This window comes from Xiphophorus maculatus, chromosome 13, assembly GCF_002775205.1.
Source record: "Xiphophorus maculatus strain JP 163 A chromosome 13, X_maculatus-5.0-male, whole genome shotgun sequence".
Taxonomy (NCBI): domain Eukaryota; kingdom Metazoa; phylum Chordata; class Actinopteri; order Cyprinodontiformes; family Poeciliidae; genus Xiphophorus; species Xiphophorus maculatus.
Window position 1 is genome coordinate 22,610,191 of NC_036455.1, and position 14,835 is coordinate 22,625,025.

The window sequence follows — 14,835 nt, forward strand, 5'->3', positions numbered from 1 at the left end:
AATTTAAATCTTTTTATATGCCTAATTTATGGTGTGCGCAATCAGAGGGATGACTGTTGGCTTGACATTTCTCCAAAGAAAATAAATCCAATAGCCTTAAACCCAAATAAATTTAAATGTCAATTTCAACTGGATTAAAGATTTCTGAAGCAGCTAAATGCATATTTTTGTGTGTATATATATATATATATATATATATATATATATATATATATATATATATATATATATATATATATATATATATATATATATATATATATTTGAACACTGAGGTTTATTGATGCACATCTGCTGTAGTCACTGCCTTTTCTGTAATTCTGAAAAGTTGTAGAGTTGAAAGGAATTGATTTCAAATGATTTAAATTAAATCAGAACAGTTTTGTGATCCATGTTGCAATTAGAATTAATGTATTATGTGTCTTAACCCCTGTTCAGTCCAGTTCTAGTTTGTATTTGTAGCTCAACCAGTTTTACAGTTTTTGTGGCGCATTTGTTTCAACTACCAACATGACATTTACGTAACTTGGCTGTGGAACCGTTGATGCCCAGAAACGGTTTACCCTCGGAGTCTTTTACAGTAACCCCACAACTTCTCAAGCAAAGATGGCGGCTTCCATAATTGAGACATGCCATGTAGCATGCAGCGCAAATAGGACTCCAAATGTTGTTTCTTGGGGTCGGGGAGGGACTGTGGCTTTCGGGACGTGCAATTCAGTGGCCTTGTACGAACCAAAGGTGATAAAATCTGTAAAACATGTCAGTAGTTTAGTTGTTTTCTCGCTGCTGAGTGCTGATGCTAACGTTGTTCGTGTGGAGTGTTTGTTTAAAACGCCGAAAAACATTTGGGTTAACATGAATAGTTTGAATTTCAGGAAAGAAGAGTTGTCGCTTTGCTGAATGGACACAAAGGGAGAGTAAATGCAGTCAAGTGGGTTCACAAGAAAGACAATGGTGAGTGTGGAGAAGTTTTTTTTAAATATATATATATTATTATTATTATTAAGCACATTGAACATTTGTACAAAACCATGAGGTGTGTGTAGAGTGCGGGGAAGTAAAGTTAGCATGCAAACTCAATAGAGAAACATTATTTGAAAAATGTAAACAAATTTGACAGCGATGTGTCAATACTTGCTAGTCATCATGTAATGGCCAGGATAATCTTCAATGCATTAGCAATGATTGACAGTTATTATTTTTTTTTATCAGCGTGTCTCTTTACCACTTCATTATCTAACTTAAATTTACTGGTTTGTGTGAAAATCTATTTCTATGAAAGCTCTCTCAGGTCCAACTTTACATCAGGTTTACACAAACAAACAAACAAAAAATAAAACCTATAACTATAGTTTCACTAACAAGAAAACCAAATCAACGACATCAAAAAGGGGTGAATATTAAACATTTTCTGTTAAAATAAATTCATTTTGGTGTAGCAAGCAATATATTTGAATCTTTTGGTAGGTTACGCCACCTGCTGTTACAAATGGAAAACGGCATGTGGCCACATCTCCGCATCAGTTTCCACATCAATGTTTCTAAAAGTGGCGCTTTTCCGATGTACGCTTCTCTTGATTAATTTCTCACATATCAAATGGTCTTCTGTGTGGTGTGATGACTACTAGAAAGTCAACAACTGAGGCTGCAAAAATGTTAACTTATTACAATCCATTCAGACATACCTTAGTCGTTTTTTTTTTTCAAATTATATTGACATTTAACACACTTTTTAAGGCATATAAACTTGTCTATTTTTGGACAAGTTTAGCAAAGAATGGCCTGTACTAAGGATTTAAAAAAAAAATCTATGTTGGTATACCATGAGGGACTCAAAGTTGTTTGGAAATGATCTTAACGCCAGTCCTTGATTGATGAACAGCTATGTCTGTAAGGTCATTGGTGATGTCTTTCTGTGTTGATGTTGTGCCAGAACACACATAAATACCAACAAACTGCCAGAGCATCTTCTTTATGTGGATACTCACACTTACTGTTGACCACTTAATCAATGCATTTGTTTTGCTATCATATATTTGTTAAATTGCCATTGAGTTTATTAGGGAACCACTTACTTGTTGAAGTTTTTTATTATAGTTTTTTGTTGTTGTTGTAATTTTAGCTATAGTTGAAAATAGGCAGAAGCAAAACTGCATTCCCTGGCTAAAGTGGCCGTGAAACACAATACAGCAAGTTTTACAACGAGTTCAGCAGTTTTATTTTGAAAGCAATAACTTGATCACACATTGGAGTTGTTATTAATTCAACTGCATAACATTTTATACAAGTCGCAAAGACAGTAAAACACTCTTTCACTCCCTGCTTTTGTGTCATGAAACAGTTTTGGTTCAATAGATTATGGCAGATTCAGATGGTTCACATTTAGGTTTTATTTACTTTAGAGGTTGATTTTTTTCTAAGAATCTTTTTTTTAATTTTACATTTCAAAAAAGGTTCATTTTCTTTTCACCATAATTGAGAATATTACACCCACTTCGCTACTTCCTTGTGGAACATTTAATTATGTTTGTATTAATGTGTTGCTACAGTTTAGGTCCTCTCACTGACCTCACCTAATATTTTTTCATTTAGATTTAAGAAGTCCTCTTTGCTGTCATAATGTCATGTATGAATTTATTTATTTATTCAATTATTTGTTGTTTTTTTGTAAGGTGACCCTTTGTTTTCCAAAAGGGCTTTCTAAAAATGTTTTATGTACAAGGCTCCATACTCTTTATTGAACCAGTTTGTCGATAACGAGTTGTAAGTTAATTCCATTATGTTGATTTTATTGTCGCAGCATCAGAGCGTCATGTCGTCTCAGGAGGTTCAGACAATCGGATCATCCTCTGGGAAGCTCAACCTGGGAAGGTAAACTGCCTACATTTCAACTTTTCTGAGTCTTAGGTGGCTTCAGTTTCAGCTAATTAGAAAAAAAATATTCTGTGTTTATTCTGTGTTTGTGTTGTGAAAAGGATATTTTTATGGTACACATTGTAATTTTAGTGATGAAAAATAGAAGCCTTGAATACAAATGTTTTGTGTAATGCCATAGTTCGTCCAGTCAGTGGAGTGTAAGGGCCACACTGGTCCTGTCAATGCTGTGGATGCCGTCTACCTGGAGGACTCTAAGATCCTCATTGCTTCTTCTTCGTCCGATTCCACAGTGAGATTATGGCTCTGCAGTGACGACAAAGAAGGTAGTAAACAAGTAAAACAGACATGGAAAGCATTTGGAAATTATTTATCACCATCTCTAAAAAAAGGAAGTTAACAGTGATGTGTGTATTTTCGTGAGCCTCACTACTTTTTTTTCTTTTAATACACTCCCTCTAAATTGTCCACATCTGTATTTCACTACTTAACAGAAAGCGGAGAAATAACTGTTTCTTGTAAAGGGGCATTATCTGTTATTTTTCTCAAGTGTGCTATTATGAAATCTCTGCTGAGGAAAACAACTCAGATCCATTGGTAATCAATGTTTACAGACCAGTTCTTAACTTCCACTTTTCTTGGTAAAAGGCTTGAATTGTTTCAAATGATAATTCACTTTACAGTATTGAATTACAAACCAGTTTTGTCTCCAAGCAGAATCATTGAAGAGAAATGGCTCCAGTTAAAATCATCAAACATCACAGAGTCAGCAGTGACTCATAAAGAGCTCCTAGTTCCTATTTCAGTCCTGTTTGATCTTATTGCTGCATTCGACACTTTCTAATTTGATGGCTTCATACTTCAACAGCTTTAACAGGTTAAGTTTTTAACTGCTCTTTATCTTACCGTGGATAAGAGTTTCTATGTTTCAGCTGGTAGTTTGTAGTCTGCAGAAGGATAAAGCTTGCAATTTGGGTCATTTTTTGTTTGCTTTTTGTTACTGTTACTCTGAGCCATGTTATCTATTCCCTATTGGTGTTACTGCAGAAATTTATCTTAACTCTCATAGGTTTACAGTGGCTGATAGAATTACTGTTACTCTAGGGGTAGGTGTCTATCAGAACTTAAAGTAAATTCATCCTTTGAATGGGGAAGCATAAGTGATATTCATTTGATGCCCACTATCTTTGGACAATGCTCCCTGCTTTAAATTTGGTACCGTTTCTGGATTCAAAACTCCACCAAAAATGATAGTTTTTCTACAGGTAGTGGGTCAGTTATTGCAATAGTTTCTTTCTTTGTTGTGGTCTAATTTCTGAGTTTATGTACTCTTCTCCTTACCCATATCTTCAACATGGTTCATATTAGGCTTGAGCTACTATGAAATGTTCACATTATGCTGTGGTTTTGTGGTATAAAACAAAAGAAACAAACAAAAAAAAACACAAAAAAGGGATCTAGCTGATTTTTATTTAAACCAGAAAAGCAATTATTACTACTGCTGAAATGAAATAAAACTCAATATTTTAAATTATAATAATGTTGTAAAAACATTTGTTTATTATATTAATTTTATACTTAGGCTTAGAAAAACAGGAAGCATTTCAGTAGACATCCATTTTCTATACCTTAATTCTTGCAGGTTCAGTGGGAGCAGGGAGGATATGATTCCAAGCAACAAAAATGTTTCTTTGTTGTTCAAAAGGGATAGTTAGGATCCTTTTCTTGGCCAGCTAACCAGCAGTGAGCAGCAATAGGTGGAGTAGGGGCATGTTAAACCATAGAGATGTTGTGATGGTAAATTTTTATCAGTTTGAACTGTAGCTGGTTTTTTTTTTATCTCTACCTTCTTAATATTAAGCTGACCATGAAGAGTTTATTTATGGTTTATTTGAATTGCAACACTGTAAGATGCTATTAATGATAATTTGTGTTTGGTTCGTAGCTCATTGTTCTCTCTGTACCTTATGACTAAAGTAGATATCAGTTTCACTACGTGCAAAACATTCTTCTTGTCTGGGCTGATTGAATCATCTGTTATTAAGCGTGTGTCATTTAAATGTTTTTCCTTCTTTATAAAATATTGATTGAACAAATATTCTATGCTAGATTTTATTTCAGTGGTCAGTTGATTTTAGGGGGTCAAACTGAAAAATACAATTCCTATGTGGTTTTGACGGAAATATGTTTTGACACCTTGGTGTCAGTGGAGCTTCAAGTTATCGCCTTCATCTCCTTTTCCTCTTTTCAAGTTGTCTGGGATTTGAGTTTCCTTTTCCTGAGTGTTTTTTTTTTTTGGCTGCCTGTCACTGCAAAAGGACACAAGTGAAGCTCTACCGTCTTTAGAGGCATCTCTGAAAACTGGAAATAAGTTTAGCTTGAATTTCTTTCTACAATGTAAATATTACATTATCTAGTTTGCTCTTTTTATGCATCAGGTGAAAACATACTTAAAATAGACATTATAAGTCTTTTTGAGGCCTTCAATCCATTTGTTTACAATTGTGTGACTGTGTCGCTGCAGCACATGTGAAAATGTTTCCATGTGGATGTCTCCTCAGTTGAGTGCCTCCATAATGTATCATTTGGAAGCAGTTTCATGATGGATGTCTCTCTAGCTCTGTTGCCCGGCACTGGAGGTAAGCACAAGCTGCTCTTTCAACATCCTTTAAGTTGCACACCTATTTTTCCTTTTGCAGCATTCTTCCACTGCCTCTGCATATTAAAACTGATATTCTGATATTAAGCCCATGGTTTGTGAGTTGTATTTGAAATGTAATCAATTACAAATTTATGGATGGAACTTGACTTAATGCTTTGTTTTGATTATTGATTCTATATTGCATTGTGTTTCTGTGTTTGTAATGATGTAAAGCACTTTGAAATGCCTTGCTGCTGAAATGTGCTATACAAATAAAATTTGATTGATTGATTGATTGATTGATTGATTTGTGTGTTTTGTCTTTATGTGCATCTCTAGTTCCCATTCTGGCCTGCGGAGGTGATGACTCTCGGGTGCATCTGTATGTGCAGGAAAGCGGTCAGGTAAGCTAGCCTCACTACTTCCCCAGGGGTAGGTTGTTCATGAATCCTAATTGTTTAATCTGAGCTTCTGAGGCTTGAAGGCAACTACTGACTCCGTGAAATGGCTCCCTTGCAGCTGCAGAAAGCCATGTCACTGCAAGGGCATGAAGACTGGGTTCGTGGAGTGAAATGGGCATGTACCGGTGAGTTTGTCTGGTAAGATGCAATCAGCACACTGTAAACTTGAAAGCCATTTTCTGTTGCCTCATTGGCAGATTCAAGGAAAGAAGAATTGCATGTGTTTATATGCTTTTGAAGTATTCATTATGACTGGTAAAATACAGAAAAAACAGCTGTCCCTTTAACTAACAAGTGTAAGACATCAGGAACTTCTAGTTCTGCACTTGCATTGTAACCTTTATCCTTACCTTTATTAGTTGCAATCCTTGATAAAGAATTGTAATAATCAGATGTATTATTTTCAAGTGTTATCTTATCTATCAAAGTATTGAATGAACAAAAAAAAAAAAACAGACTGAGAGGATGTATTTATATTTGGACTGGTGTGGTTGGATTAATGGTGTAGTTCCAAAAATAATAAATTGAAATAGAATTATTCTTTAACTGTCTTATTTATTTATTTATTTGTTTTGTTTTTTGCCCCATGTAGCTTGGTCATCAGATAATTGGTGGCTCTACTGGCCTTAGGTGAAGGTTACAACCTGATATACTGGGCTGTTCATCAGCAGCAGTGGCAGAAAAAGAAAATTCTTACTTTTTTATTAGGATTCAGTAGGTCAGTGTCACAAAAATATAGTTTCTAGAATGATGGTGCTTTCTCAACTGTTTTGAAGCCAAGAATAAACATAAGCTCTCTCGTCACAATTATATGTGGTTTTGGCAGACTTTTAGTCAGAAACCAAAACAAATGGTAGTTTGTGTTGTCAAGTGTCAGTGCTTTTATTGACCTAATAGCTTGACATCTTTCTCAAACAAGGAATTTATAGCATTATGATAATATGTCTGTCTTTTTTGGCACGTATGAAACTGGACTAGTCACCACAGAAAAAAGCTGACATGCATTGTGTATAAGGACAGGGACATTCAGCAGAAAACCAGCATGGGCTTAGTCTGCCACATGTCTGTGTGTTGGCTTGTAGTCCTGCTGTCTTATTGGCTACATCACAGTTAGATGCTAACCTCTCATTGATCCCTGATGGAGCAGCTGTTAAATTCTCTGGACATGATACCTCGGGGTATGATGATAATTATAACCAGAAAATTAAGGCTAGGTCCCTCTTTGTCCAACATTTAACAGCATAATCAGAATCATCTTTAATTTAAGCTGAATTCTAATACAGTCTGAGCTCATCTCATTTGTTTAATTTGGCCATCTGTGTCCTTTGCTCCTTTGCTTAATACCCCAACCTTATGCCCATGGCTTTCAAATCAAACTAAGCAAAAATATTTGCAAAGATTTCTCAATACTTATAATGCAGGTTAGAAAAAAATAAGAATACAAAGAAACATATTTAAAACTAACAGTAAAAAAAAATCTTTAATACAGTTAAGAAGTTGATGTGTAAAAATGCTTTTATAAAAAAATATTTAAAACAGTAAAATAATTCTTTAATGAAGAGAAGAAGAAAAACAATCCATTAAATGTAAACTGTACAAGTTCCAGTGTTCACATATCTGTCTGTGTCATTTTGTTTCACATGAGATGTAAAACTTCTGAGGCTAGCCAATTGTTTGTTTACTGGTGGCAAACAATTTTGAAACTGGGGTCCTTTAAGTGAGACAAATGTATTAAGAACTATTTAAAAAATCTTAAAAGATAATACCTTTTCTGGATTTTACAATGATGCCACTTCATTGGCTCTTGATCTAAAACTTTCTGTTACTCCTCTCGAGTTTAATCAAGGCTTAACGCAGTTCTTGGTTTCTACAGCCATTTATTGTGGACACGTCTTACAAAGTCCCAAAAATGCCGTCAGAACTAAAAACAAAAGGTAACACAAACCCAAATCAGTTCACAATAAATGGAGTATTTACATAAATAAAAGATACAAATAAACAAACCCGTACCACATTAGCCGCATTGACTCCAGAGGAATAAAGTTTCAGCTTCTTGAGCTTTGAACGCCCCATGTGGCTCTAAGTGCGCCAGCTAATGCTTCCCCGGGCAACACATGGTCCGCGGAACAAAATAAAAGGTCCCCCCACATTTGAATGTACACTTAACTGAACTTAATGAGCATCAACACAAATTTACTAAAACTACGACACATATTAAACTTAATGTTTAATATTAAATAAACTTTAACTACTGCCACCTTAAACCAAACATCAAAACAATAAACCAGATGCAGTTGTCTTGACAGCAGCTACACTTTCAGTGCTTAATTGTATAAGGACAACATAGGCTTTAAAACACATTGACTAGTTTGGTCAATCAAATTTGCAGCAATTTAGTGTTTTCATTGGTCTATTTTTACTTTATGATACAGAATATTTCCATGTTCCCCCTTTTTTGTGTGATTAATAAAACTCAGCTGAGCTCACTCTTAACAGGTCTTGCATTAAAAATGTCATTTACCAAATGACATTTTATGACAACAGTCATAAACATTTATGAAGACTCCTTCATGTTCATTACTGGTGTTATGTTTATGACAGTGTCATGTCAGTCTTCCCCTCATCTATTATAAATTAGATGTTGTGTAGTGTTCCACTTTTAGTGGAGATTTCACAGCAACGTATTCAGTGTTAGACCTTGTAACTTTGAGGCTTCTCAGAGAGCAGATTTTCAGGTTTTCTCTCTCCATGTCTCATTCAGGGGACGAGCTGTTATTAGCCAGCTGTTCACAGGACTCTCTCATCAGAGTGTGGAGGCTCTGTGCCAAATCTGGCACAGACACCCACACAGAAGATGATCACACCGTCATCAAAATGAAAGAGGACGTTTTTGAAGTGAAGGACAGAGGTGAATGGGCTAGCCAGACTTGATTACAGAAAAATGTGTTAATTAAGCAAATGAGGAAAGATGATTTTTTTTCTTATAGAGAAAGACTTTCATGTTCCCTATAATCAGTACAACATATATTTCTATTTGATTTAATATCAGGGCATGTTTACCTGATATTACTGACATGTTTGTTGTTGTCATTTGGTCGTTTTGTTCTCTTCACAGGAATGGTCTCAAGGTTTGCAGTGTCCCTTGAAACTGTCTTGGCAGGACATGAGAACTGGGTTTATGGAGTCAGCTGGCAGCCCCCTGTCTATAAAGGTAGTCTAAATTAAAAAAGCATTAAGGCTTTTTCCAAGGACTCCTGCACAATATTGAGTAATATTTGAATTTGTCATTATGCAGTTATGGAAAAAAGAAGTTAAAGTGGTATGAAAAAATGTTAATCGTTTCTTATTTCTTATTCCATCATATAAAAGATAAGATAGACATGTATGAAGAAAAAGGAACACCTGAATTTAATTATAGTTTGATGTCCTTATTTAATTTGCCACATCAGAAGTTTTTGTCCAACTTCACATGCAAAATAGAAATGTCTTTTTCAATGCTTATGTTTTTTTTGTTTGTTTGTTGTTCTTTAAATTATGGCTGCCAAACTGAGTCCAGCATAGATGGCAATCACAACAATTAAGATCACATTTTTAATTTTATTTATTTCTATTATTATTTAAACTGTGTTAAAATGTCACATATAAGAAGTTGAGATTCAAATAATTTGTATTTATTTTATGTTTGAGTGTTTTAGGTTCTGAAATAGAACTGATCAAAGAGTTTTCAGGTTCTATAAAAGCAGCTCATCCCTTTACGACACTGCAGAATCGGATAGACTCTGTATCATTGTGCTCCTTCTCGATTTGTTAACAAATAAAACAAATGTAAACAAATAAAATCCAATTAGGGAACGGTTTTGTTCTCTACTTTTCAACATGTAATAAAAAACATCTAGACATATAAGGTTGTAGAAACCATGTTAGTCTCCAACAACGCACATTTTTAGGATGTTATGAAATTATTGTTGGTTGGTCTTTATAATTTATAATTCCTGATTTGCATAATCTGTTACTCCTGTGACTGGCACAACATGCTATGTTTTTAGATTTTCTAACATATAGCAAAATAGTTTTATGGGCAGACTGAAATGACATGGTTGGATGAACAAGAAAACATTCACTCCTTTGAATTTGAACTTGGAACAAACAACTTGAAAATGGACCTGCAAAAATGGCTTGTGAACACCTGTGAGAGCCCCTGTCCCAATAGCCTACTATGAACAAGATTAGCTGTAAACGTTCATCTTGTAAGGATCTGAGTGTCTTTGTCTCCCCCTGCAGGTGGTGAGCTGCAACAGCCTCTTATCCTACTCTCAGCCTCCATGGACAAAACCATGATCATCTGGGCTCCTGAGGAAGGATCTGGTGTCTGGGTGGAGCAGGTAGGTGTTGACTTTAATAGTATGATGGTTTATGCAGACACACACGCACGCACACATCAATAAATCATTCTCTGCTACCAACACGAGGCTTTCACAACCCAGCTATAGAGCCAATCTTCCTTTCATTCTTTTCTCTGGCCATAGTCCACCTCTCCTGCTTTGTCTCCACTATCTCAGTTCCCATTCTTTCTGACATTGAGGTGTCAGAAATAGAATTGACAGACAGTGACGAGGAGGAGCTGAGACTTGTGCACCACTGAGCTTAGACATGCTGATGTCGTCCCCTCCGATGTTTAACTCTTTCACCCTCCCACCCCTTCCTTTGCAGCACATTTCCCAATGCATAAAAGTAGAGGGTGATGAGAAGCTTCTGTTCTAGCTCAATTTTGGTTTTTATTCATTTAATGAATGACAAAACATGTGAGAAAAGCAATCCAACATTTACATGTGCTTAAAAATAAAAACATAGAAGGTGAGAGGTTTTGGTCATGGTAGGCAGTTCTGGACAAAAAGACCGTGGATTAGCTGGTTGTTTACAATAATTGGGTTGAAAAGATCAAAGCGAACAAAGCTGGAATGAGGAACTGGCTCTCAATGAATTGCAGGAAAGGAGACTAGACCTTATTGAACTGGATTAAATGATCTCAGAGGGTTGTTTAGAGCTTTTTTAAATGTTCAACAGTCTGTTAAAAGATTAAGCCATTGATTTATTGATTGTTTTGTTTTCTCGTTGCAGTTGACTGATATTGTTTTCTTGGCCCTGAATTAATGCAATTGTAACAGAGGATAGTAACGTCTGAGTTTTTCTGCGCTCTCAGAACGAGAAGAAGGAGGATGCTTTGGATTCGTATCATGCAGTTTTCTCATAAAATCTAACCAAAGCAGCTGAACTCTAGAGCAGAGCCAGACGTTCTGCACAGGGCTTATTGAGTGTGGAAATGTACGGATAAAGAAGCTGATTTTAGTATTTTCTGAGTTTAAATAAGTGGAGAAAAAAGTGTGGAAAAATTCTCACAAACTCATTGTTTATCCCATTATCTGAATGCCTTGTGTCCTTTCTTTCTACGTTGTGTCCTTCCTTCCTTTCTTCCTTTGTTCCTAGGTTTTGTAGCGTTCTGTTCACTGTAGAAATCTATGCAATAAATTCATCATGAGCTTTAACATTTTTGATAGTTTAAAAAGAACACAAATGACTAAAAACTCTGGAAAGGTGAGTATAGAAAAGTCAAGAGTGTTTGTCGTGAAATTTCCAAGCTGATTGTTGATTGTACTGTAGACGAATATGCTCATTTCAGCAAAAATAAATTACTGAAGTTGCATGCTGTATAATCAGTCGGCAAAGAAAGAATACTTCTAATGCGTCACTGAAAGGCCCAAAGGATCTTGACATCCATACCCAAGGTAAATAAATATAAACTTCCAACTTTCTGAAATGGGATTAAACAAATGAAACCTAAATATTAAAGTACTGTAGCGGAAGGACATTGAATGAAGTGCAAAACAAAAATATTTATCTGTACTTAATAGGTGTATTATTATTATTATTATTATTATTATTATTATTATTATTATTATTATTATTATTATTATTATTATTATTATTATTATTATTATTATTATTATGTGTAAATAAGTCGCTTTTTCTCCAGAACCTTCTTTTTCTTTTATTCCCCAAACTAAGCTGTTAAAACTTTGTCTCCTCCCCTCCCCCATTTCTCCCTTTCTTTAACTCTCCTGTTTTCCCTCATTTCAATGGAAACTTCCTCTCTTTGTGCTCCTGCCAGCTGAGGCTGTGCCAGAGTGGAAGCTCAATTTAACACAAGTGTGGATTGGGAGGAAAAAGAGTAGTTCTCGCCCCATCTGGCCCACACCTTTTTTTTTTTGTTCCAAAATGCATCATATTCTCAGGTGGTTCAGGACAGCACACGGCCTCTTGCTCAAATATTGGTCCAAAATCCAAAAATAAAATCAAAGACGTGTTCACATATGCACATATCCTGGAGTGTGTCCTTTCAAATGAACACACACAACTGAGTGAACTGAGACCTAATGTGTGATTGCACTCCAGGCTGATGAAGATTCACTGCTTGGTCTATTACTTTTTGGGACCTTTGATCCCTTGGTTTTATTTCCACGGCGATTAGCAAAAAAGTTTAGTTTTCTTTCTCTGAAATGCGGGATGATTAGGGCCTAAAGCCACTGAGAATTTTACATATTTGTCTCTTAAAAAAAGAGGCAGGTATAGGTGAAGGGAGGGAAAAAATTGTAGAAATTTTGTGTAGGAAGTTATTTCGCACACCTGGAGCCTTTATTCTTTCAAATAAATAAATAATCCACAGACCTGGAGTAACCTTTGTGTTATTTGTGTGAAAGTGCATGGCATATGAGTCCTCTTTCAGTCCCTCTTTTTCTGTTTGAGAAACAAGCCCTTTGAAGTGACAGGATCCCTGTCTACAAAGGCAGATTAACCTCTGAAGCTGTGTGACACACAGACACAAGCCTCCATATCCAACAAAACCTTTCTAAGAAAACATTTCTACACGTGATTCTGAAAATTAGCCTTGAAGGTGCTTTCATTAATGAAGTTGAAAGATCCTCAACCACACCGAGACCGAAGATTTTGGGCGTAGTAGTTTCTGCGGCACTAAATGACCAGCCTTGTTTGTTTTAATTAGTCGATTTTTACAGAGAAGAGCTTCACATCTTCACTGATTAGAGTAATTGGTGGGATCTAAAGGACAGCGGGATTAGCAGTGGGGCGGTCAGAGCTTACCGCTGTGGGGAAAAAAACATCTCGCCACATAGACGCACTGGTAATTAACATTTACGACTGACCACAGAGAGCCACCAAAGGGACTTTTAGTTTGTGTTTAAACGATAACCTTTTCTAAGCCTTACTTCAGATTCAAAAAATGTCGATAACCAAATAAATAAATTTTAACAACAATTTGCAGTAAATGTAATTGATTTAATGGGAAACTTTTTCTACATTACAAGTTTCATTTGAATTCTAAAATGCATATTATTGATATACATTTAGTAATAAGGTTGTGCCATAACATCTTAAATGGGATGTAGGACTAGACTTTGACTAAGCCACTCCAAAACTTACACCTTTTTGGGTCACTCAGAGGTGAACTGGCTGGTCAATGTTCTGCTGCTTGAGATGCTTGAGCTTAAGGTCACCAACAGATGGTAGCAAGCAGCCTCAGAGCATCATATCATCATCACCACCATGGGTAACTGTTAGTATGTTGTGTTTTTTTCTTTTTCTGAACCACACCTTCCAAAACATAACCTTTTACTTCATTAGTCACTCATAGGTTTTGTATGTCATCAATGCATTTTTTTGGTCCACTGACACAAAATTATACTTGTGGGTATTGTCTTTGGCCTCATTTTTATTTATTTTTTTGTTGCTGGAACTAGAGAAAGTGGCCTAAAGCAAGTGCTTTTGAATTTGTCCAAGAAATAAGTCACTCTTTGTGCTTGGCTATGCAATAACCTGAAGGGTAGATTCGAGAACACTTTGTGGGGCTTTTTCTGCTTGGTTAAGCCTGTTTCATGTTCATCTTAGATCTCTCTCCAGGAGCCATATATACAGTCCTATGCCTGCCGTCCTTGTACTCCTCTACAGCAACGCCACTGTCCAGCGTAGGCCATGTGTCCATATTGTTCCTCTTCATAAACACCGCAGATGACAGCAGTTTGCCTCTGTGTGTGTGTGTGTTTTGTTTTTCATGATTTATAGCCTGCTGTTGTGTGCCGAATTTTAAAATCAATCTGCTTAATGTTGCATCTCTTCCTCTCAATCTCACCATTTATGTCTCTCCCAGGCTACTTCTCCTCCCCCTCTGTTGTCTTTCATCTCCCTCACCAGAGTATCAGGCCATTCAACCTAAAGACATGCCTTTATCGCTGTCATTTGTTCTGCTGTGGTCCAGCATTCTTACAGACATTATTTAGAAGGTCACTGATGACCATGGAGATGCCTGGATGATTGACGAGGCTCACCTCTCTGCATCTAATTTTTGTGTTTCTGCTTGTGGCAGTCAAGTATTTTCTTCAGGATAACGTTCATGTTGCAAGGCACAAGTTAATTACAGATTAAGTAGATATTAAGCATTTTGATTTGGGCTCAGAGTGCTGCAAAGGGAATAGTGAACTATTAAATTCTTATCGGTCTTTCCTTTGGCTTCGATGTACCTGTCAGGGTTTAAGGGTCAGAAAAGGGTTTTATTTCTAATGGTTCAGGGTATTAAGTCTAGAGGTGTCAAAGACCAAGCCCTTCACAATGCCAACTAAGTGTCTTCCATGAAACTTATACTTTTTGCAGTGAGTAGAGAGAAAATCAGGTCCTTGTGGCCTCAACAAATCTTTATTTTATTGTAAATATTTCAATAAGTTTCAGTGTTTTGTGTTTATTTAATCTAATGTCATATTCCCAAATTGAATCAATATTGTATTGCATATAACA

At 35.9% G+C, this 14,835-nt stretch overlaps 1 protein-coding gene across 1 annotated transcript in view; it reads left to right on the plus strand.

The window, feature by feature from the left end:
• The first annotated feature begins 601 nt into the window (after positions 1-601).
• elp2 (elongator acetyltransferase complex subunit 2) overlaps positions 602-14,835 on the plus strand; it is a 35,401-nt gene continuing 21,167 nt past the window's right edge. Inside the window, exons 1-10 of the mRNA XM_023344733.1 lie at positions 602-738; positions 876-954; positions 2,801-2,871; positions 3,056-3,200; positions 5,436-5,513; positions 5,855-5,919; positions 6,035-6,101; positions 8,738-8,884; positions 9,092-9,187; positions 10,258-10,358. Coding sequence (XP_023200501.1) covers positions 607-738; positions 876-954; positions 2,801-2,871; positions 3,056-3,200; positions 5,436-5,513; positions 5,855-5,919; positions 6,035-6,101; positions 8,738-8,884; positions 9,092-9,187; positions 10,258-10,358 — 981 coding nt within the window. The 5' untranslated portion in view covers positions 602-606. The remainder of the gene's footprint in view (positions 739-875; positions 955-2,800; positions 2,872-3,055; positions 3,201-5,435; positions 5,514-5,854; positions 5,920-6,034; positions 6,102-8,737; positions 8,885-9,091; positions 9,188-10,257; positions 10,359-14,835) is intronic.